The sequence below is a fragment of the Peromyscus eremicus genome, chromosome 12 (assembly GCF_949786415.1).
Source record: "Peromyscus eremicus chromosome 12, PerEre_H2_v1, whole genome shotgun sequence".
NCBI classification, from domain to species: domain Eukaryota; kingdom Metazoa; phylum Chordata; class Mammalia; order Rodentia; family Cricetidae; genus Peromyscus; species Peromyscus eremicus.
In genome coordinates, this window is record NC_081428.1 from 39,534,363 (window position 1) to 39,559,569 (window position 25,207).

Consider the following 25,207-nt stretch of genomic DNA (forward strand, 5'->3'; position numbering starts at 1 on the left):
AATAAAAGTTCAGGGACCTATTCATTGGGTTTTAATATAAATTGCTGGGCACAAGGCAGGTTTTATGAAAGTCTATGCTACAATAACTATCTGAGTTTCTACTATCTAATAAATAGTAGCCACTTCTTCATTTTTACCTAGTCCTATCCACTGCTCAACAGCTTTCATTCTTAATCAAAATTATTTTTTAAAAAAATACTGAATAGAGAAATTTAGCAAAATTGTGCAAATAAGCATGGTTTTCATATTATGTAATACTAACTTAACGAAATAGTAACATGTCAGCAAGAAACTAACCAGAAAAACAAACAAACAAACCACAGCCCTACGCCTTTGTTAACAGAATCTAACGCAGACAGAGTACACACTTTAAAAAGGCCAGCGAGGCAATCAGAGATGAGCACAGTGGGCACTGCTACAGCCCCAGGGTGGACATCAAGTAAAGCAGCAGTGCCCCCCAGTGGAAGTTAAAGGGACAGCAGCCATCTCCAGTAAGAGCTACAGCCCAAGGAAATATGACCTCTGGTAAAATCATATCCAAAGCAAAAAGGGTAGGGAAGAAATAGTCTGGCTTTTTTATTTCTTGCTCTCGTAACCTCTAGTACCTACCCACACTGGTCATGCAACTGAAAATGCAGCTTCAAGAACCAGCCTCCTCCTTATAGAGAGAACAGTGAAAAGGTAAGAAATGGTCCTTGCACCTGACAAACCAGTGGCCTACCAAAGTGTTAATATGCTTGCTCTTGGGATTATTACAATGAAGCCACTTCACCAGGAGCATGAAAATAGCAGTCTTCTTTGTCTCAAAACTTAAGAGTTTTGTGGCACCTGCTGCCAAGCCTGGTGACTTAGTTCAATCCCCAGGATGCGCTGGTAGGAGAGAATGTACTCCTTCAAATTGTACCCTGACCTTCACATGCATGATGCACCCATATACACACAATAAACTCCTTTAAGACTTTAATTACGCCGGGCGGTGGTGGCGCACGCCTTTAATCCCAGCACTCGGGAGGCAGAGGCAGGCGGATCTCTGTGAGTTCAAGGCCAGCCTGGACTACCAAGTGAGTTCCAGGAAAAGGCGCAAAGCTACACAGAGAAACCCTGTATCGAAAAAAAAAAAAAAAAAAAAGACTTTAATTACAATAGACAGACTTACGAGAGATCTGGATTATCTTCTGTTAAATTATTTTCCTTTCTTGTCAAGCATTTATAGAAAAAGCTACTAAAAATGTGACTTCGTTCAACAAGTTCATCTGATGCTTTCTCCAGTAGAAGATACCTGTAAAGTAGCAAGCCCACAAAGGAAATTGTGTTTAGATTTTATCTCATTTTCTTCAGTTACCTCTTAAGAACTAGAAATTGCCAGGCAGTGGTGGTGCATGCCTTTAATCCCAGCACTCGGGAGGCAGAGCCAGGGATCTCTGTGAGTTCGAGGCCAGCCTGGCCTACAGAGTGAGATCCAGGACAGGTACCAAAACTACACAGAGAAACCCTGTCTCGAAACCCCTCCCAAAAAAAAGAAAGAAAGAAAGGGGGAAAAAAGAATTGAAATTACTATTACACGTCCAGCTAGCTAAATTCAAAGAAATTTTGCATTTTTCTATGATTTGGGCTTTCAGCTTCTCTTTTAGTTTTATCTCTTGCTTATCAAAAACAATCACTTAAAGTAGAAATTGCCCACTTATTTAATAAGTATTTACCAAATTCCTAACATGTATTAGCACCACATTCACACTGGAGACACAGCAGAAGGGTGGTATCTGCAGCCTAAAGACGTCAAAATAGAAGGAAATGTTGACCAAATAATCACATGAGTATGATTAACGTAAGACTATGACACACATAAGTCTAGAAAACATTTAGTAACTGGAGTAGTCCCAGCTTAAATTCTTTTTTTTTTTTTTTTTTTTTTTTTTTGGTTTTTCGAGACAGGGTTTCTCTGTGTAGCTTTGCGCCTTTCCTGGAACTCGCTTTGGAGACCAGGCTGGCCTCGAACTCACAGAGATCCGCCTGCCTCTGCCTCCCGAGTGCTGGGATTAAAGGCGTGTGCCACCACCGCCCGGCTCAGCTTAAATTCTTAATCTATTTCCATACTAAAATAATTCTTCAGTGTCGCTTTATAACTCAATCACTTAGTGATTATATCTTTCATAATCAATAAACTGCTATTCTTGATAGTCTACTCAGTTTTAATAGTTTAATAATTTCAGAGGCTGAAGTGTACAGATCAAAGTACAGGAAAGGAAAAAAGGGTAGAGACAGAGAACTCAGGACAGCTTGCAGCTCCTCACACCTTCAGGATGGCGCTGGTGTGTGTGTGTGTGTGTGTGTGTGTGTCTGTGTCTGTGTCTGTGTCTTTGTGTGTGGTGTGCGGTGAGGGAAGTACTCAAGTTAGAAACAGGGAATGGTAGCCAGATTCACTCAGATGAAGTATCTATTCCTGCCAGTAAAACTGGGCAACGTCACCATTCACGACACAGGACCAAGTACTCAGGAGAATCTCTCCTTGGGAATAGGAATTAGTTTGTTGGCCTCATTTTAGCAAATGATAAAGATAACTGTATCTTTAAGATAAGACCTAAAACTACCAGACTACTTCCAGATAATGTAACCGTGTCTCAGAAAACTAAAACATTTATAGAAACTCAACAATACCCAATCATCAAGAAAAATCAAACATTCAAAGCTACAAAACGTGACTCATAAAGAAGAGAAAAATTGCCTGGCAGTGATGTGCACACGCCTTTAATCTCAGACTTGGGAGGCAGAGACAGGTAGATCTCTGTGAGTTTGAGGGCAGTCTGGCCTACAGAGCGATTTACAGTACAGCCAGGGCTACACAGAGAAACTAAAAAAAGAGAAAAACCAGCAATTGATGCCAATTCATAATTTACACAGACCAAAGAAAAATACATGAAGTTATCAGAATTGTATTCCCATGTGGAAGATATAAAAAAAAGACTCAAACTGAATTTTTGGAGACTTTAAAGCCTATGTCTATTAATATGTAAAAATATGAGATTCTGAGTCTTTGTGACTAGAATAAAATAAAATTGTGAATAAAAATGAGTCTAAATGATAAATTCATTTAAAAGTGATCTTTAAAAAATTAGATCTTTCAATCGAGTGTTAGGGATTTTTAGTCTAGGGATATAGTACAAAATGAAGGGTAAGAACAAATTTCCTTCACGCGAAAAGGAAGGCTTTGGGAATTACTGGTGTTCTTGTTTGGTTTTTTTTTTTTATTTTAGTTAGACTTTGTTTGGGTTTATTAAGACATACAGCCCAGCCTGGCCTCCTGGGTGTCAAGATTAAAGGGCTGTACCCCCACACCTAACTTTCATATAGCTATTCTTAAGCTTTCTCTATTCAACAAGCTGACTTTTTTAAGTTAAAATTTTACTGCATTCATGACGGATTTTTCTAAGTGACAGTCAACTGTTAGGATGTCAAAGGTGGTCAGAACACAGTCCAGGAATGGAGAAGAGCCACGCTTGTGAGAACACTCCAAGAAAACAAGACAGGAGTCTAGTGACCTGTTTTTCCAAAAACACAGACTTATTCTTGGAATGTGTTTTCATGCTCCTCCCAGGTGTAGCAGATGGGACTCAGTTTACTTCAGATTACTGATTATTGCTTGCTGTTGTTATTCAAGTAAATATTTAAACTAGCCTTTATATAGTCTATGGAAAAACATGTTTTGCCGAGTGTGGCTTGTTCTTGTGATTGTATACAGCTTGACCTTTACTCAGGTGACCATTCTTAACCCTCAGAGTATAAAGTGATGCTCTGAATAATGTTGGCTATTGTATGAGACTTCAGTCAGCCTCATTTATCAGCTCCATTCTCCCAGGTCCCACCACCTCTAGGGCAGTGACAAAAGGTAATCGAGCAGAGTTGTTTCTTTTCCGTTCCCAAAGTGTATTGGATTTTGTAAATACTTCCTTCACCACAATACACAGTGTTCAAAAAGAACACATCCAAAAATCAACACATTTTAAAAACTAAGCCAAAACAGCAGGCAGTCACTTTTCTGCTGGTGTAGTGTCTACAGATGGTGAGAAAAGGCAACCGAATTAGTCGACCGCAGTAAAATTCTGGTAGGCAAAAGGCTTTCTGTATCGGAAAGCTTGCCGGGTACTTCTGACTAGGATTGAAAGTAATTTGGACAAAGACACTTATTTTCAGGCAGGGGTACAGCTCAATAGCAGAGTGCTTTCCTACTACACACAAGGCTCTAGGTTCAGTCCCGGACTTTCCTACTACACACAAGGCTCTAGGTTCAATCCCAGGCTTTCCTACTACACACAAGGCTCTAGGTTCAATCCCAGGCTTTCCTACTACGCACAAGGCTCTAGGTTCAATCCCAGGCTTTTCTACTGTGCACAAGGCTCTAAGTTCAATCCCAGACTTTCGTACTATGCACAAGGCTCTAGATTCAAACCCAAGCACAATTGAAAAAAAAAAACAAAAAAACTTAAGTTTTACAATAAAACCTATAAAACAAATGAGATCATTATTGTACTTACTTAAGGTAAAAGTCAATGATTACGTCGTTAAGAAATTCTCCTTCTTCTAAACACTCCAAATCTTCATTAGTTACTCCCAAGCCCCCCTTGGTAGGTGGTGGAGGATAAACAATCAACCTTTAAAAAATAAAGTTAAAATATAACTTATTATATTATATAAAATATATTTATATGTAACATGTAATATATTTATATAAATTATATTAATATAATATTAATTAAGAGATTTTTATAAAATAGCTACTAGGTAATATTATCCATAGCTAAATTTTATATGGTAAAAATATCTGCTAAAACATAACCGATTATACTTTTCTACATTTTCATAAATCTCCTATGGTATGCTGGTTATTAGCTTTTTCTTTCCATTAACTTCCATAGGGCTAGTCCCAGAAGACTAACGTCTAATACACATCTAGGCAAAAGGGCATATCTTACGATCAGTTACAATACCCTTAAGGTTGTCTCTCTTTTACATAATTTTTAACTTTCAACAACTGCTCTAATAAAGCAAAAATTTCCTAATGCTCCAATTTGCAATTCTAAATTTGAATCTCAAATGAATTCTTTTCTGTTCAGAAATCCAGCACTCAAAAACCGTTCAGTCTTTCTGGTGGTCAGGAGGTGGATAATGGAACCTTAGGGAATACATTTCCCTAGGAAAGTGCTTACAATGTAAACTTAACAGAACATACAGGAAACAATCCGATCATAACCAGAGAGTGGCAGAGGACAAGTGACAGCTCAGAAGCATTCTCCTGGCACTCCCCCTTAAAAGTCAGAGAGAATGCCGGAAGTGAATTACTTCCGGCTATAACCTTGGAATCGTTAGGGCATCACTTGATGGGCAAATGTAGTAATTTAATAAAGCTATAATGCTTATACCAGAAAAACATCATGAAACCAAGTGCTGTCCACAGTTGATTTCTTCTTGATACCAAAGTACTTAATAAGAAAACTGAAAAAACTAAATCTAATTTGATTGTTTCTATGTAACCAGTTACTGAATCACCCTGTGCTTTCAATTGCTTAAAAAAAGGAGGGAAAAATACTCAGTTAAAGAAGTAATCTCCAATGTACAGAATACTCTGCCTTACCACGAACAGAAAATATATAAAATTTAATCTATCAAGATCTAAAAAGAGAACTTAAATAAACACCAAAGTACCTAAACTGAGAAATATTTTAATAAGCACATTCATTTCCTTTTCATATATTTATCTATAAGAGGCACAATTTCCAAAACCATACATTGCTATTCCAAGATTTTCAATAAGCTCTTTAATGTTTCCAAATTGTGGTGAGTCATTTTTTTCATACAGACACAAAATTAAATTAAATGACACCTATTATTTCCTTGATAATTTATATGTGCCTCATAAACAAAACTATTTCCATCACTAGCCAGGGGCATGAAAGTAAAACTGAAATCATCTCAGCAGGGAAACTGCTTCAAAGCCGCAGCACAGTATGAGCAACCACTATGACACTGCTACAGTCACGATGTGACGCAGCTCCTACTTCTGAACGGGTCCGGTGTGCCTGACTTCTCGCCATTCTTCGTCTGGACTTGAAGTAATAGAAAGTGAGTAGCAACCACTGCTTTGTTTCTGCAGGAAAGTGTACGTAGGCTTGATGGTCTCTGTATTGGAGAGCTGGAAGAAAAAGACTCTGATGAGTACATAAAAACAAACATTAGTTTTGATAAACACAGAGGTCAAATCTAGATTTTTAACTGAAAGAAATGTATATCAAAGAGTAACAACTACACTTTTAAATATGTATATGCTCTACATATATAATCAAATGAAAAAAATTACTTTTTAATCAAAAGATTTCATATGCAATACAAGGGCTAAAGTTTAACCTAAAGTCCTATTCCAGGTATGAGTTCCACAATTAAAGGAGAATTTAACTTTGTGGTTCAAAATAATCAAAACAGGTAGCTAATAGTAGAAAAAAATAAAATTTTACGTTAAAGGAGACTGAGCTTATATCATAACTGATATCCTATTATTAAATTAAAAGTAATATATAAATTTGTATATGTGATACAGCTCAGCTTTCTGCTTCACCTAACACTAAGAGCCTTAGAATACACTTATGTACATATCTATATGTGTGAACAAATGTGTGTGCCATAGCTACTTAGAGAATATTTTTCCTTCTAGACTTAATTGACAGTTCTACAAGTCACAAGTATATTATCAATCAACAGAAAGGCATTAACATTTTTTATTTCTTTTATTTACCATTAACACTGTGCATGTGTGTTTATGATGCTTATGTATGGGCATGCATGAGCCATAGCATGTGTGTGGAAGTTGGTTCTCTTCTTCTAGCTTTCTGTGAGTTCCAGAAACTTGCACGACAAGCACTTTACCCCAATAAGCCGTCTAAAAGATCGCTAAACATAACATTTTTTATTATGGTTTTGAGCTAATGTTAGACTTACAGAATTTTGAAAAAAAAGAAAAACCCTATCTATATCCTCCTAAGCTTAATCTCAGAAATCAGTAAAATCTGACTATCAAAAGTAAAAAATAACACTGACAGAATATTAGCTAAGGACTTTAGTCTGATTTCACTACTTTTCCTGCTAATGTCCTTTTTCTATTTCAGGATCCCACAATTCTCAGTCTTTTCTTGTCTGGGTTATACATTATTGAGAAGAAGACTACAGAAGTGGTTTGCCCTGCTCAGTGTGAGGGGCATGCCTTACTGCAGACAATGTTAACTACACTCACTTGGCTATGGTGACATCTGCCGGGTCTCTCCACTACAGAGTACTACCTTTCATTTTCTAACTTAATGAATATTTAGGGTATGGGACTTGAGGTTATACACATATGCTAGTTCTCCATGAGTTTTCACCCATTAAATTCATGAACCTGGCAGCCAGCAACAATCATAAATACAGTGTTTTAGTTGTGACTTTGTATTTCCTTTATTTTTTTTTACAATTATTGAATTCTACTCGAATAACTGTCCAGACCACTTATTAATTCATTCAATTCTTTACGCCATATCTACATCAGTATAGACCCAGGGATGTCTGTGTGGTCCTTTGGTTACAATCTCATCCTATAGCTACTGATTTTGTTGGAGAAACTTTCCAGCGTTGACCCTGGAAATTCTTTTGTGTTCCTGTGTCCTTCTAACACAACAGCATTTTAACCAGAGAAACAACTTTCACTCTCTCTCCTCGGTCAACCGTGTTCATCGTATGCTAACCTGAGACAGTGACTTCCTCTTCGATTCTGTATCAGCAGCAGCTGTATCGGTGAAAGAACAAGTGGAAGTACAGTAATAATGAATGAAAGAGCTTTCTTTTGGAGAGAAGTCCTGGAACAAAGGAAACGCCTGAACCCAAGACAATGGGTAAGAGAGTTCCATTTCTCCATTGGTCGTACTTATTTCCATCATAATATCTTTCAATTTCAATTCTTCTGTTTGTGAAATGGAACTGTTTAACTCAAGGAAAATGAATTCACCGGCTTTTGCTATAAAAGAAAAAAGAAACCAATTTTTATCAATACTTTTTTAAAAAGATGATTACAATTAATCTAATTGTGGGTAACAGTAAGGATTTTATGTAAAACTCAACCAAGTATTTTGTATGTTAGATAATAACAGACAAGTTTAAATTCTACAGTAGATAGCTAGTAATCAGAAACCCAAATTCACAATTATTAGGCTCCTATTCTACTTCTATTCCTTTTCATTTGGAATGAATATTCCAAATAGTACTGACTGCTCCATCTGCTGTACCTGGCATTTAAAAGTGCTAGCAAGTATTTTCTATGTGTGTAAAAATGAATGAATGATAATTGAGCCATTATTTATTTTATTCTGGCCTCCGCCATAGATCCACCTGTCAACTAAAAGAGCATTCTGATTAAATATGTCCTTCCTCATTTTAACCAACCATTTCAATAATAGTCACACACAAAATTATTATCAACTCACCCACAATTCCAGCCTCTTGTTATCTGATTATGAATTTCTCTATTGTATGTAATTAGAAGAGGAAACTATTAATTTTATGAGTATAAAATTTAACTCCCTATAACATCTAGTATAATATAAAAAAGTAGAGGGGAGAACGAGATCAAAGAGGTAAGGATAAATATTACTAACTTTACCTAATTCTAAACCAGATACCGCTGGGAGTTGAGAAATAAACAAAGTTGGTATTTCAAGATACATATATGCAGCTGTGTGTGCTATCAGAACACCCAGAAAAGCACTCAAGTCTTAGGAGTCTGATATGTACATAAGCTGAACTCATTTATCAAAAACTGAGAAAGAAAATATAGAATATAAAGATATCTACAATATTTAATATTTATTTAATTTGTTACTAATTATGTCAGAGTTCATGATGAAATAATGGGGGGAAAAAATCTCTTAGGATAAGTAACCAAAGATAATGTAACTTTCTCTAAAGTAAAAACCATAAAGTAAGGCTTAATAGATACAAAAGAAATAAAATAATTTCTTGCAGCAGATCAGATCAGATCACAAGATGAATAAAACTATGATCAGATCACAAGATGAATAAAACTATAAATCCAGAGCAAAAGAGAAACTCAAATACTTGAAGACTAAACACTCTTGAGTGACCACCTGTCGCGTCCGCCTCGACCAGCAAGGAAGACGCGACGCCAGGCTCTTCTCCAAGCAGTTTATTCAGGAACCTTGAACAATCTTCTGACCCCGGGGAAAGCCATCTTCTTCTTCTCTCTCACTCTCCCATTCTCTCTCACTCACTCACTCACTCTCTCATTCAATCTCACAGTCACTCTCTCATTCAATCTCACAGTCACCCCCACAGTCACCCCCCCAGTCACCCCCCAGTCACCCCCCCAGTCACCCCCACAGTCACCCCCACAGTCACCCCCACAGTCACTCCCCTGGGAAAGTCAGCCCACGCCCTTTATAGCCACTGGGCAATCAACCCCGTGGTGCCACGTGGACAATGCCGCTAGGGTCAGACATACGCAAGCAAGCCAGATTAGGTCCAGGTGTGCAGAAGCAAGCCAGATCCTAGCCTTAGCCAAATAAGGAGCATCTGCCATCGGGAAGGCAGAAGCCAGACGCCGTGCCATCTTTGAGGCACGGCCGTGCACGGCTCTCTACAACCAACCACTGAGTCACTGGAAGAAATCAGGCGGAAATGAAATTGTAAATTCTTAGAGTCAAATGAAATGAAAATACAACTTATCTGAAACAGCAATGAGTTCTTACATTAAATTTAAAAAATTAGAGAGATTGCAAATAAACAAGGCAATAGTGCATTTGAAAACCTCAGGAAACAAGAACAAGCCAAACCAAAAAGCAGCAGATGAGAAGAAGCAACAACCAGGGCAAACTTCATTAGACAGACAGTAAAGAACAGTGCAGAGAACCAAGGAAAGAGTCGGTGCCTAGACAAACTAAAGACTGGGACCAGTGAGATGACTCCAGGGGTAAAGAGAGGAGGGTACCACCACCAAGCCTGGGGAGATGAGCTTTATCCCCAGGAGCCACACAGTGCAAGAAGAGAAGTGACTATCAAAAGGTGTTCTCTGACCTCCACACAGGCATTGTGGGGTGCGTGCGTGTGTGTGTGTGTGTGTGTGTGTGTGTGTGTGTGCGCACGCGTGCGTGCGTTGCACACACATATAAATAAATGTTAAAAAAAAGTTAAAGAAAAAAGAAAGCTAAGCAATACTCAGTCAACCTGATCAAAACAAAGAGAAGTCATAGATTAATAATATTAAATATAAAAAGAGAACTGTTACAAAAGATAATTATGAAATCCAAGGGACCTTTAGAGAATACTTTGAAAACCCATTCTAGCCAGATGGTGGTGGTGCATGCCTTTAATCCCAGCACTCAGGAGGCAGAGCCAGGTGGATCTCTGTGAGTTCGAGGCTAGCCTGAGCTACAGAGTGAGTTCCAGGAAAGGCGCCAAAGTCACACAGAGAAACCCTGTCTCAAAAAAAAAAAAAAAAAAAAAAAAAAAAAAAAAAAAAAAATCCATTCTAAAATCGTGGACTATCTAGAAGAGATGAACAAATTTCTAGATAAGTATGACCTGTTAAAGATAGTTCAAGAAGATATAATATTTTAAACAAGATCTACCACAAGCTACAAGACTGAAAAAATACTAAGGAATATCCCAAGAAAGAAAAGCACAGGATCATTCAGATTCACTGCCCTATTCTTCCAGACCATTAAAAAAATGTGTAACAGAGCTAGAGAGATGGCTTATCAGTTAAGAGTATTTTCTGCCCTTCCAGAGAACTTGAGTTTGGTTCCGAACACCACATCAAGGAGCTCACTACTACCTGAAACTCAAACTCCAGGGGATCTGACACACTCTTCTGGCCTCCATGGGCAACTGTACACACAGGGCATATAGACACACAGGTGTACACACACACACACACACACACACACAAACACACACACACACTCGGAGGGAGGGAGAAATCAACACTACTGCTCCTCAGAGAACTCCACAAAATAGAAAGGGAGAAGGAGCACTGCTCAACTCATTGTTCAAGCCAGGATCACCCTGGTATCAATACCAGATAAGAGCACAACACATAAGGAAACTATACACCAAACATAGACATGAAATCACTCAAAAAAAGTCCCTGCAAACTGAATTCCAGACCACCCTGATAAAACTCATACAGCATGACCATGCAGATAATATTCCAGGGAGACAAGGATGGTTCAACATATGCAAATTAGTAACTGTAATACAACTGCCTAAATACATTAAGGGCAGAAATCACAGGATCACGTTAATCAAAGCAGATCACGTTAATCAAAAGGCTTTAACAAAACAAAAAAACAAAAACAAAAAACCCAAAAACCTCAACATCCTTTTGCCTTGAATAAATCAATAATAAAAAGAATATTCTTCAACACAATAAAAGCTACATACATAGGAACATGGAGAGAACCCCTCAAATCAGAATAAGGTAAGGGTGCTCTCTTCACCCTTGTCAGGCTAGGGCATGAAGTCTTACCTAGAGCAATAAGGCAAGAGAAAAAAAATAAAAGTGATAATAACAGGAAAGGAAGAAGTCAAATTATCTTCACTGCAGGTGACGTGATCTTAAAATTTAAATATCCCACCAGAAAAATCTTAGATCTAATAAAGACTTTCATCAAATGAGCAGCATACAAAACCAACATATGAAAGTCAGTAACTTTTCTATATATCAATGATGCAACTGCCATGTACACAGGACATAAAAGCAGAAGCAGACTATTTTGAGGTGGAAGGGAGCCAGTAGGAGAGGGAAGGAAGAATGGGAAATGGAGTACAAATATGAACAGAGTACATTAAATATGAAAATGTTATAATAAAACAATTGTTTTATATTCTAAGTAACGAGTCAAAAGAAGAATATAGCCAAAGATAACTGACTAAAATATAGTTTTAATGGTACAGAAATGTTTTATCTTCAAAGTAAACAACATTTAAGACTTTTTTAAAGGTATTTTTTCATTTCTAATGATACTTTTCCATAACTGAATAAAATTACCAGGCAAAATCACATGACTAAGTAAAATAATTTATTTAATATTAATGGATAACATTTTTAATTCAATGAAATTAATTTCAACCCAATGAAATAAAGATAATTTATCAAGTTATCTTAGAAAAAATAACTTCACATATAAGCTTTGGGGTTCTCCTGAAATTTAGGAATGATCTTTATACTCACATTGCTGGCTTAATATGGGGTTTTCTAACTGGGTCTGAATCTCTTGAAGGTACTTTGAGGAAACCCAGAGGAAAAGGATAGCCTGGGTCTTCTTACTGTGATCATCATCCTGGCTTTTCCATAACCCAAACCTCTTTAAGTGTGTGGTGTCCACTGACAGTGAAATCTCATTCATGGACACTGAAAGACATAAAACAAGCAATTTAAAAAGTAATCTATTCAGGCATACACCATCTCTGATATGTCTTGATATACTGTATAGCTCAGTAAGGGTTTCTATTGCTGTGATGAAGCACCATGCCCAGAAGAAATTTGAGGAGGAATATGTGTGAAATTGCCAAAGGAGAAATTTAAATTGTCATTTAAGGAATGAGGAGAATGGGAGAAACAGCCTTCCCCAAGGAAGAACATACCAACTGGTTATCCAATATCAAATGGTCAGTCCTGAAAACATATACACAAGTAACAATACAGGGACTAGACAAGTTGTAGTGATATATTTCGGGATATTATATTATATTATATTATATTATATTATATTATATTATATTATATTATATTATATAAAAAGAGGCCATGAATTTGAAAGAGAGAAAGGGGGTACATTGAAGTGGTTGAAGGGAGGACAGAGAAGGAAAATGATGTAATTTTATTAAAATCTCAAAAAAATAAATAATAATAATTCATCTGAAAAAAGAGGTGGACAGTAAAGAAATTATGGCATAACTTCTTGACATGTGCTGAGAGAACTTGACATCGTTCTTCACAGATTCCTGCCCAGCCATGTTCATTGCTTTCTCTATTCACAATAGTTAGGAAATGAAAACAACCTAAATGCCCCACAGCCAACAAGTGAATAACCAAAGTGTGGTGCATATACACTATGCAGCTGGAAAAAAAAAAAAAACAACTCCTGACCTTTGCAGGTAAACAGACAGAACTAGAAAAGATCCTATTGGGTGAGGTAACCAGACTCAGAGAGAAAAAGGCTGCATGTTGTCTCTTACTGGAGGCTCCTAGCTTCAAATCTTCACAAGTGAGTGCACAGCCTGGAATCATTGCAGAAGCAGGAAAGTGAAAAGGGATCATTGCGGGAGGGCGATAGGGGTTAGTACAAGTGAAGGAGAAAATGAGAAAATGGAGAGTCTCTAATGAGGGAGGAAGATAAATCCAGAGGAAGGAGGGGGTAAAATTACAGTAAGGACGTCTGAAAAAGTCATAAAGAATCATATTATTAACTACCAATCTCAAAATCCCTATAATGCATAGAAAGTCTATGTACAAATATACATATATAGTGTAAATGAAACTTTCTATCTGGACTGCCAATGCTCCCTCAAGACCCAAAGACCATCTAACAAAAACCCCAACACCAAGGATGAAAAACCTTCTTTAGAGTTGTTGGTCAGAGCTGTCCAAGGGACTCCCAAAACATTACAAGCTATGGCCCTTAGCTTCCCTGGCGAGATGAGGTAAGTCCGATTGCTGAAGACATCAAGCACATCAGACACAGGGCCCAAAGGCCCCTGAGCTGAATGGACCTGAATGCTTCCTCCCTGAGGACTAGCTCTCATGGTACCAAAAGCCACCATTCAGGCTTCCAAAAGAGGGAGGCACCCAACAGTCCAACCCAGCTATGATGCCTATGAACCACAATGACTACCAGCATGGCACAATAATCCAAAGGGTGAAGCAGTGGCATGCATTCCTTGGTGGTAACCAACAGCTCTCTAAAAGGACTTAAGATGCCGCACCAAGAGGGAAACTTGCCTGGTTCTAGAAACCTAGCCAACTATTCAGAGCTGGTGAAGCCACAGATCTTGGAAGAGATAGAACCTACAACCACCACTGTCCCTAACTACATTTTAAATATTTGTCTTTATGCCCACAGATAAGTGTATTTCTAACCCCCAGACAGAGACCATCACAGAAAACTCACAATTGTTTAAAACTGCAGTTGTGGATCCCAGTCCCAAGTGATACATCTACAACACAACACCTGCACTAAGGCTCAGGGACCATCATAGGAGAGGGGCAGAAAGACTATAAGAGCTAGAGGACCAGGGAGTTTGCTGTGAGAGTGTGTCTCCTATGGATGTCAGAAGCCGCATCCACCAAGTCTTACCAATGTGACTGCCTGAACACGAGCTCAACAAGGATAACACTTCATTAGCTCTTAATAATTAGTTCTTAAATACAATAGTGTTTTCTAGCAAGGGCTATTAAGATACTGTGTGGCTTATATGTTCTCACTACTTAAATGGTAATCCAGTCAATAGATTTAATACCGTAACAGAGTTCTCAATTCTGAACTTTGAGGAACTGAAGTTGCTTCAATTGCATCTTCAGTGTCGCCACAAAGCTTTTACTCTAGTTCCTATCTGAAGTGTTATCTGTGTGTACATTTTTCTTCCTTGTTCATTCTATAATTCACTCTCTAAAGAAATTATTCTCTATCAGTTATTATTTTTCATCACTAATTATTCTGGAATTTTTTTGGGGGGAAAGAGTGAGAAAACAGTCTGCGTCTATTTAAGCTGTAGTTACATTTCCATTCTGCTTTACTTAGATAAGATATAGCATAAACGCCACCATGACAAACAGCATGTGAAGATGCCGGTAAGCCACGAGACATGTGGCAAGGTATAGATTAATGGAAATGGATTAATTTAAGCTGTAAGAACAGTTAGCAAGAAGCCTGCCACGGCCATACAGTTTGTAACCAAAAAAAAACAACAACAACAACAAAAAAGATACAGCATAAAAAAAACTCTGTCTATGCAAATATATACTATATGCTTATGTGCTTTTTTCCTTTGGTTCTTAATCATTTTCATGTATATCAAATAATCGGGCTGTCAAATTTTTTCAAGAGTACTTTATTATCATCTGATTTATAGTCATTAAAACAATAATTAATATGTTCTTTTTGGTACTATAAAACATTTTAAGGTTTATTTAGAACTGCAAAAAATGTTGACATCAAACGTTATTAAACTGCCTTCAGTTTATTTATTTTCTATGCTGAAAAGTGATGGAAAACTTGTGAAAGAATTTCAGAACTTTTTCTAATCAATTACTCAAAAAAAATGTCATTAAGAGAAGATGGCTTACCTTGAAATGGGATTTTAATATACTTCGTTGTGAACTAAAAAAAAAAATATGAAACAAAAAATGAGTTACTACTCCAAGTGCGTTTCTACTCAATTTTCTTAGTATTAGAGTATTTAGTACTATTCAATTTTTAGTACTTAGTAAAAGTACTAAGAATCAAAGCAAAGAACTATTTCAACATAAAGACTTAGTTTTAGGGTTAAGAGTCTTTAACTGTGCAAGTAACTTTACCAAAATACTTGTTTATAAAAATTGGTAAAACCCTACTTTTCAAAAGTGTGTTCTGAAATTTTAAGAGGTAAGACAATGTCCGAAGAAATGCCAGAAGACCACACAAGGCAGCTATCTCCAAAGAAGACTATTCTCTTAGGGATTAACCAAACTCACAAGAGTCAACTGATCAAACGAAGGTGCCAATGCCCTGTCTATCTGTAATGAGACTTTAAACGTATCAGAAGACTTAGCTATACCCCACCCGCTGTGGCCCTTCTGTCTTTGAAAATTAACTGAACTCAGATTATTTTTACTGCACACAAACAGAACAACAAAAAACTGCTTAATAAAGAATGGCTAGAGAAGTCTAATAAAGCAGACTTCAAAACAACGATGCCCTGTCAAAGGCTGGCGTAGGTTAAGTCTCAGCACAGCCGCCTGCTGAGTAACTTTCGGTGGAGCATCGCCATCTTCTTTTATCTCGGCAATCATTCCCTTGTTCTTTTCGGAAACTCCCTTCTGACTGAGGTCCTTGCTCTTTCTGATCCTTCTACTTCACTGAACTATTTCCTCTGGCTGTCTTCTGCATGTCTGTTCAGCTTAAGTGTTGTACTTATAATTGTACTCAAGACAAAACCTTCCATGTACTAGCTAAATCAGATTTGTCTTTTGACGATTGCTTTTCCCTTACTAACAAGTAAGTCTGCCTATACTTGTTTGGTTAAGTTCTCTTCTGATCAATACATTTATGAAATTATTGCCTATATTAGAGATATAACTTGTGAACACAAGACAAAACTCAAATTTTGACAGCTTATGAGTTCTAGGCAAGCAACAAAATATTCAATAACAATTCCGGTTTACTTGTATTCCATTTATTTTCTTAATTTAAAAATTAGTTCATATTATAATTTTTAAAAGTATAAAACTCATATTCCACAGGGTTGGCCAGTGAAGTCAAATATAAGGCAAAGAGACATACTGGCTAAGTGCTGAGTTTGGAGTTCAAATTCTGCTTCTGTTGTTTCTACTTCATAATTAAGGAGAAATAGTGAAGCATGATGTCCCTAGTATCAACTTTCTTACACATACACTCTCTCTTCCTTCCCTTACCATCAAATATTCTTCTTCTACCAAACCTACCTGGCAAGAATCTGATACTGATCTACAGGTCTGCATGCTTACTATAACAACATTTGATCCATTCCAGCTAAATTTTAAAGCCCAGGTAAGAAAGTGATACTGAAGGAAATCCAGTTCTTGAAATCATCTATCTATTTGAACAAGAATAAAGTTGACTGTAATGCTAACATATAATACACTTCAATAGTCAGAACAGTTCTCTGAGCATCATTTGTGCCTTGTAAGCCTTTCTCATTATCATAAGTGGTAACCTTTTTTAAAAAAGAAACTATATTTACTGCTGCACTCTCTGAAGAAAGAAACAAATGACCAACTAAAGAAAATGGCTCCAATTTACCTAATTTCCCATCATTAGTTTCCAAATCCAGCTAAACAGTAACTATCATAATAGTGAGAAATTTATCTTAATTACAATAATGTCTAACATAGTAAGTACTCTGATGTCTGAAAGACAAAAAACATTTCTTTCATTTATGTTACAAAAAATCATAAACTCTGTCTGAAAAAAATCCATATAAAATATTTCTTGAAGGCCAAGAAATTTTTTAAGACTTTTACTCTTTTCCCTTCTGTTACTTCCTATATGTTTTAATTTTAAACACTATCTACATGTTCTCCCATCATAATGCTATATATTACAGAATTTCTCTCAATCTTTCTTCATGTATGTAAATCTACGTTTTTATTAAACTGCTTTCCTGAAATAAGAGATAAATTTGTTTTGAGACAGGGTTTCAAGCTCATGGGCTCAGGTGACCGTCTCACCTCAGCCTCCCAAATGAGACCATAAATGGATACTACTGTGGCCAACTTAAACCCAGCGATAATTAAAGAAAAACACTAGGGCAATTGAAATGGATGACAAATGGAAATTGTAAAAGACATCCATCCCAAAGTGAAAAGGGGAAGTAAATTAAATTCATGTAAGTGTAGTAAACTGCAGAATAATACATCTAATACTGTTTTATATCTATAAGCATACATGAGAAATAAGAAATTATATACATTCCAAATTAGCAGCTGCTGTCTTGGTATGCAAAACTGTTTGTGGTCTTTATGTAGTTTCTTGTTTGGTTCCAGTTTTTGCCTACAACAAACTTTACACTCTTCTGAAAGTGGAAAAAAGTAATCACTAATATTTTTTATAGTTTTTCTTTTATTTTGGAGATTATAACATAATTACATCGTTTCCCGTTCTCTTTCCTCCCTCCAATCCTTCCATATGCCCCTCCTTGCTCTCTTTCAAATTCATAGCCTCTGTGTCCACTGATTATTGTTTTCATGCATATCTGTACATGTAGATACACATATATTTCTAAATATGACCTGCTCAGTCTGTATAATGCTGCTTGTATGTTTGTTCTCTGAGCAGACTATTGGTACTGGATAACTAAACAGTGTGTTTTTCCCTGGGGAGGACTGTGTCTTCTGCTCTCAGCATTCTTAGTTGCCTGTAGCTCTTTGTGTGGGGTTGAAGCCTTGTGGTCCTTCCCTTGTCCACTTTGGCATGTCTATTGCCCATTCTCAGCTTGTCTTTAAGCAATCCGGTGGGGAGACATTACTGAGATTTTTATATAAGAAGTTACAGGACATACTTACCGTGACACAACCTTTTGAAGCTCCTTTTATTTTACCAATATACACAGAAGTAAATACAAAATCCAGTTTCAGATCCATTTCACTGTTAGGTATAATACAGGAAATGTTTTCCATGTCAGGATTGTATGGACAGAATTCAGATGATGTCTAACAAAGAATAAATTATAAATGTATATAAATCTCTAAGAATTAAAAAAAAAAGCTGAAAAGTATATTCAAAGACAAAATTCTTCTTTAAATTATTATTAAAAATTTTTACACTATTCTTAATGTGAAAAAAGTCACTAAGATTTTTTTTGTATAAAATGTAGATTTTAAACTTATTTTTCAATTTTGAATCTTGGACATTTTTAGATTTTTGCATGTGCATATGTAAAAATGAAGACAGACTTGAGATTAATTTTATGAGATATTTTAGATGTGTTGAAAGACATTATATCTATTTTGTTGTTGTTGTTGTTGTTGTTTTGTTTTTCAAGGCAGGGTTTCTATGTGTAGCTTTTGTGCCTGTCCTGGATCTCGCTCTGTAGACCAGGCTGGCCTCACAGAGATCCACTTGATTCTGCCTCCCAAGTGCTGGGACTAAAGGTGTGCACCACCACCGCCTGGCTTATAAATAAAGGTTTTTAAAGAGAAACATAAATGCTTAAGAACCCTGTTACATCAAATCTATATGTTTTATTATAGATTCTATATTTAAAGATAGACAACTTGATGTAAAGGAAAGAAATAATTTCAAGTAGACATACTACTCCAAGAGCAGACAAATATCAAAGTTATAGTTCAATGAGAACTACAGAAAATATTCAAGTCACAGAATATTTAGACTAAAAAGCATGTCACTAAAACTAACAGGAAAGCTGTTGCAAAACCCACATAATCTTTATCATAATATTCTGCTTATTAAAACAATAAGTAGATATTAAGCAATAAGAATATTTCACTGAGGCCGGGCGGTGCAGGAGTCAGAGGCAGGTGGATCTCTTTGAGTTCGAAGCCAGCCTGGTCTACAAAGTGAGTTCCAGGACAGTTAGGACTGTTACACAGAGAACCTGTCTTGAAAAACCAAAAAAAAAAAAAAAGACAATTTCCCTGGGGGCTGGAAAGGTGGCTCGGCAGATAAGAGTTCCTTCCACTAAGCCTAACGAGCTGAATCCCTGGAAGGTACGTACAGATGAAGAGAACTCCTCCTGCAGGTTGTCCTCTAACCCACGGCTGTGCCGTGGCCTGCATCTCCCCACATCCCCACATACAAATAAGGAAACAGGTAAAAGAACTGCCTTAAACTTTGATAGTGAAACAGAGGAAACGCTGTGAAAGTCGCCCTTGACTGCTACTCTCTGAGAAGGCAGCAGTAAATTACCTGGACAGACTCGTACGCACTCAGGGGTAGCTCTGACAACTGTGCTTCAGAAGGGCCCTGATGTTCACTTGCCATCTCATAATCTCGACTAGGCTGTAGCTTCAGAACGGCCGAATTCTTGTGTTCAATGGGTCCTTCTTCATCACTGGAAACAACAACTAAAAAGGAAAGTGTGTTTTAAAGGTGTCACAATAATGACTTACAGAAAAAGAACTTTCTACTTAAATATCTTTAATAATCACATTAACCCTAAGTACCTAAATTCCACTTAAGTCTAACCTATCTTTCGCTTGCTGATTAGTATTGTTATAGGCAGATTTCATATTGGCATTACTATTCAACAGCTTCCTGACTAAAGCCAAAAGTAAACATGGTACACTCTGGGTATTGAGTGTCTTCAAGGATCTGCAAGTTAAAAACTTAGGCCCCTAAGTGTTACTTCTGAGATAAGGTGGAGCCTTTGAGAGGTACAGCCTAGTAGTGGAAGACACTCAGGTCACTCAACATCCCTAGGTCACTGGGGCTTGCCACAAGGGGATATGGAGTTGCTGTCCAAGCCATTCCCTTTGCCCCCTGGAGAATGAAGTATGTGGTTTCACTCTACTATATGCTCCTGACATTTCCTGCCATCTAGAACATTCACCCGCAGCAGCCCAAAGCACTGGGTCCACTCAATCTTGAACAGAAGCCTAGGTAACTTTAAACCAAAATAAATCTTTTCTCACCTCCCTCTCTCAACTCTGAACCAAAATCAGTATTTTATTCTTTCTCTCCTTTTCTCTTTCTTTTGTGCTGGAGATTGAATCCAGAGTCTTGTAAATAATAAGCACAATGCCACTGAGCTATATTCCCAGCCCAGTCTTTAATTATGTAATTATATCAGGCATTCTGTTACAGTGATAGAATTAACAGACAAATTTCCAAACAATTTCTAGTTTTGGCAAAGTATTACGATATCACTCTGAATTGTGTCCTGAGTCCTTTCACATTACTTTCTTGTGGGAGGGGGTAATGAATGGCTAGAAGATATAGATGCAAATCATTGCGTACCCTGTAGAGCCTTTTGAATTTTTGTGTCAGAGGACAACAACAATTTTTAAGAATTGACTAAATCAAATTAATGACAATCAAGTTGAATCTAAATTCCACTCCAACAATATACAATAACAACAGTCTTCAGAGAATCTTATAAAACTTCTGGGCTACTTCATGGTAAATATCTTTTAAAACTTACTTTCCCACAACAGACTGCTGGCAATGGTCGAGATACAGCCCGAACTGACCTACTCTGGTGATGGGATGGCCAAACACCCTAATTGTTGTGCTAGAAACCCCATCCAACTACTGAGAGATCTGGATGCAGAGATCCATGGCTAGGCCCCGGGTAGATCTCTGGGAGTCCAATTAGCGAGAATGAGGAGGGTTTATATGAGCGAGAATTGTTGAGACCAAGGTTGGATAAAGCACAGGGACAAATAGCCAAACGAATGGAAACACATGAACTATGAACCAATGGCTGAGGGGTCACCAACTGGATCAGGCCCTCTGAATGGGTGAGACAGTTGATTGGCTTGATCTGTTTGGGAGGCATCCAGGCAGTGGGACCGGGTCCTGTGCTCATTGCATGAGTTGGCTGTTTGAAACCTGGGGCCTATGCAGGATCGCTTGGCTCGGCCTGGGAGGAGGAGACTGGACCTACCTGGACTGAGTCTACCAGGCTGATCTCAGTCCGCAGGGGAGGCTTTGCCCTGGAGGAGGTGGGAATGGGTGGTGGGCTGGGGGGAAGGTGAGGGGGGCGGGAGGGGGGGAGAACAAGGGAATCCATGGCTGATATGTAGAACTGAATTGTATTGCAAAATAAAAATTAAAATTAAAAAAAAAAAAAAAACTTACTCTCAGGACTGGAGAGATGATTCGATGATTAAGATCATTTTCTGCTCTTACAAAGGACCTAGGTTTGCTTCCCAGCAACCACATGGTGGCTGACAACCATCTGTAACTCCAGTTCCAGGGAATCTGACACCCTCATTTGGCCTCCGAGGGCACCAGGCATGCATGTGGTGCATATACACACACATGCAAGCAAAACACTCACACACATAAAATAAAATAAATAAATCTAAAAGACAAAACAACTTTACTGTTTCTAGACTCCACTTGTTTGCCTAAATTAGTATTACAAGATTCATAAGGGAACCACCAAGGATGTTTTCCCTAAAGTTGATATACTTCCCAGAGGCTCAAACAGCTTTTGGCCTTAGGAAAATTTGAGAAAAGCAAAAGCTCTGAGTAAAGCTTTGAAAAGGAGTGTCTTTACAATCTTCTTTTACTTACTTGGTTCAGCTGAGATCAACAACTGGTTCTCTTCACGGTTTCCACCTACAAGAGACTTCTCTCTCACAGTCAACTCCTCGTCCTTCTCAGCCGGGGCAGAGCCCTCCACCTCGTTGTGAGAAACGGAGCTCTCCAAGCTTCGGGTGGGTGAACAGGCCCTTCCAGAGGCAGCGGTGACACCTGACTCCTGAACAGCAAGTGAGCACACACTGGTGGCCTCACTCTCTGCAGGTTCAGGTGTGGGTCCCTCGGGGGGTGCTGCGTCCTCAGGACAGCTGTCACTTGACTGCTCAAGCTTACTGGAAATCGTTGAGTCATTTTCTTCTTTCTGAACGGTTTTTAAAAAGTAGAGAAGTTACATTTTCCCACTGCGTTTCCCTAAGGTATACATCTAAGACTTAAATTCATCAGGAATAACATAAAAATGAAAGTGTACCCTTTTTGTAAGGATATGGACAGACAGTACACAGCTACACTAATTATGCTTGGCAGTGCCACCCAAATACAATGATACAGGGTTTAACCTATTAAATCTGATGCCCAAATAATTTTTAAAGGGTCAAATAAAGAAATTTCCGGGCTGGAGAGATGGCTCAGAGGTTAAGGGCTCTGGCTGTTCTTCCAGAGGTCCTGAGTTCAGTTCCCAGCAACCACGTAGTGGCTCATAACCATCTATAATGAGTTCTGGTGCCCTCTTCTGGCCTGCAGGTGTACATGCAGACAGAACACTGTATACATAATAAATAAATCTTTAAAAAAAAGAAAGAAATTTCCATGTGGCAAAGTCAGAGCTAATAAACTTTAGAACAGTCAGATTCTTTTTAACATTTTTATTTCCAAAGTAGTAACAAAAATTGCTTTTTAGTAACAAAAGCAAAAGTAAGAAAGAACATCAAAACTTGTGGAAACTCTTGCCACCAAGCCTGACAATCTGGGTTTGATCACTTGTGCACACACCGTGAGAGGAGGGAACCAACTCCCACAAACTGTGTTCTGAGAGCCATATACACATGAGCACACATGTGCGTGCACACAAGTGTGAGCACGCTTGAACACACACACACACACAAATAATAACGTGAAATAAAAGTAATGTGATTTAAAATTTAAAAAATAAAGTTTACACAGAACTAGAAAAAAAGTCCAGTAAAGTAGAAAGTTCAAAGACCATTCATTAGTTGGCTACAGTTAACTCGTTTTTATCACAGCACAAAATCATTCCCTATAGCATTTAAATACATCTACTTACTATATATTCTGGTGACTTATCCAAAGAAGATTTAGAATTATGAGAATCATGTCTATTACTTCTAACTCTTTTCTTTCTCTTCCTCGAAACTGGAGTGTGTTCCATTTCTGAACAAGAATGTGAAGCGTTCTTGTTTCTGGTCCCCTCTTCAAGATAGTCACAACCTTTATTTCCACTATTAAAGTCTTTAAAAAACATAAAAGGCACAGTTATGCCCAAAACATACAAAAGTTCCTCTTACATGAGTTCATAGCTGTATTGAAATCAATGCACTGCCTAAAGCTCATGTTAAAACCTCTATAGTGACACTGGAAGAAAATATAAAGGTACGTCCTACATTAACCAGCTCTGTTCTGTAGTGACATTGGAAGGGAGGGAGAGACAGAAGAGAGGGAGGGAACGAGGGAGAGAGGGAGGGAGGGAGGGAGGGAGGGAGGGAGGGAGGGAGAGAGGGAGGGAGGGAGGGGCTTCCTGTGTGGCTGGATAGCTAACCCCAGGCATCCTCCTCTCCTCCTTTTCTCGCTCCTCACTCCTTGCTCTCCCTAGATTTCTCCTATTTATTCTCTCTGCATGCCAGCCCTGCCTATCCTTTCTCCTGCCTAGTGATTGGCCATTCAGCTCTTTATTAGACCAATCAGGTGTTTTGAGGCAAGCAAACGAACACATCTTTACAGAGTTAAACAAATGCAACGTAAAAAATGTAACACATCTTTGCATCACTAAACAAATATTCCACAGCATAAATGAATGTAACACATCTTAAACTAATATTCCACAACATTTCCCCCTTTCTGTCTAAATAAAAATGAAAGGTTTTAACATGGTAAAGGTATATACAATAAAAAGTTATAAAATAATTACATTTACAATATTCCACCCATTTGTATTTAGCAAATTCAGAGAAAATACTTCATTACCCTTTTGTTTTGTTTTGTTTTGTTTTGTTTTTCAAGGCAGGATTCTCTGTATCCCTGACTGTTCTGAAACTCATTCTGTAGACCAGGCTGCCCTCAAACTCACAGAGATTCCACCTGCCTCTGCCTTCAGAGTGCTGGGATTAGAGGTGTGCGCCACTAGCGGCCAGCATTTCTCTTATTATTATTCTGTATGTTTTAATTAGCATATAAGTAATGAGTTTCATTATGGAACTCATTATACTTTGGTTTCTCTTCATCAATCTTCCCCAATTCCTCTCCCCAGTATCCCTGTAGCCAACCTACTTTCTAGTTTCTGACCTATATGCACACTCATTCCCACATAACTACACATAATATTCAAATCAGAACCCAGGAGACCTTATACCTCATTTAATAAAATAAGCTCCAGATCCAACCATTTCCTGGCAAATTTCATGACTGAATTTTTCTTTAAAGCTACATGGGTTTATTTCTGGGTCTTTGATTATATTCCATTGGTCTATGTGTCTGTTTTGTGGGAGTAGCATGCTGTGTTTGTCACTGTGGATTTGTAGTATAAACTGAAGTCACTCATTGTGATACCTCCTGGCAATGTTCTGCCTATTTAGTTTTGGTCTAGATGTCTTTTCTGTTTCCATATGAACACTTAGGATTATTTTTTCAAGTATTGTGAAGAAGGTCACTGGAATTTTGGTGGGGATTACATTAAATCTTTATGTTAGCTTTGGCAATATGGTCATTTTCATAATACGGTGTTAATTCACTGATCCAGAATAATTTGAAAATTCCTGGAATAAAGTTAAACTGATAGCACACCTACTAGAGTTTAGTCCTAGGAGGAAAGTTTATGACAAAATAACAGCCCATGTCCGTGTGATTATGAGAGTGAGTGGAAGAAAGTGGAAATAAATAGCAACAAAAGAGAAAGAGCTACAGAAAACAGAAATAAGACGAGGTGGAGCTAGTCAGTGTCCCCAACCACACCACATTACTCATAAAATCTCAAATATTCA

General features: G+C 37.7%; 1 protein-coding gene across 1 annotated transcript in view; it reads right to left on the reverse strand.

The window, feature by feature from the left end:
- Senp7 (SUMO specific peptidase 7) overlaps positions 1-25,207 on the reverse strand; it is a 103,152-nt gene that overhangs the window by 13,033 nt on the left and 64,912 nt on the right. The window contains exons 8-17 of the mRNA XM_059277134.1: positions 23,278-23,462; positions 22,029-22,356; positions 19,695-19,852; positions 18,332-18,478; positions 15,377-15,410; positions 12,263-12,442; positions 7,764-8,032; positions 6,051-6,184; positions 4,530-4,646; positions 1,157-1,279 (exon numbers count right to left, since the gene is read on the reverse strand). Coding sequence (XP_059133117.1) covers positions 1,157-1,279; positions 4,530-4,646; positions 6,051-6,184; positions 7,764-8,032; positions 12,263-12,442; positions 15,377-15,410; positions 18,332-18,478; positions 19,695-19,852; positions 22,029-22,356; positions 23,278-23,462 — 1,675 coding nt within the window. The remainder of the gene's footprint in view (positions 1-1,156; positions 1,280-4,529; positions 4,647-6,050; positions 6,185-7,763; positions 8,033-12,262; positions 12,443-15,376; positions 15,411-18,331; positions 18,479-19,694; positions 19,853-22,028; positions 22,357-23,277; positions 23,463-25,207) is intronic.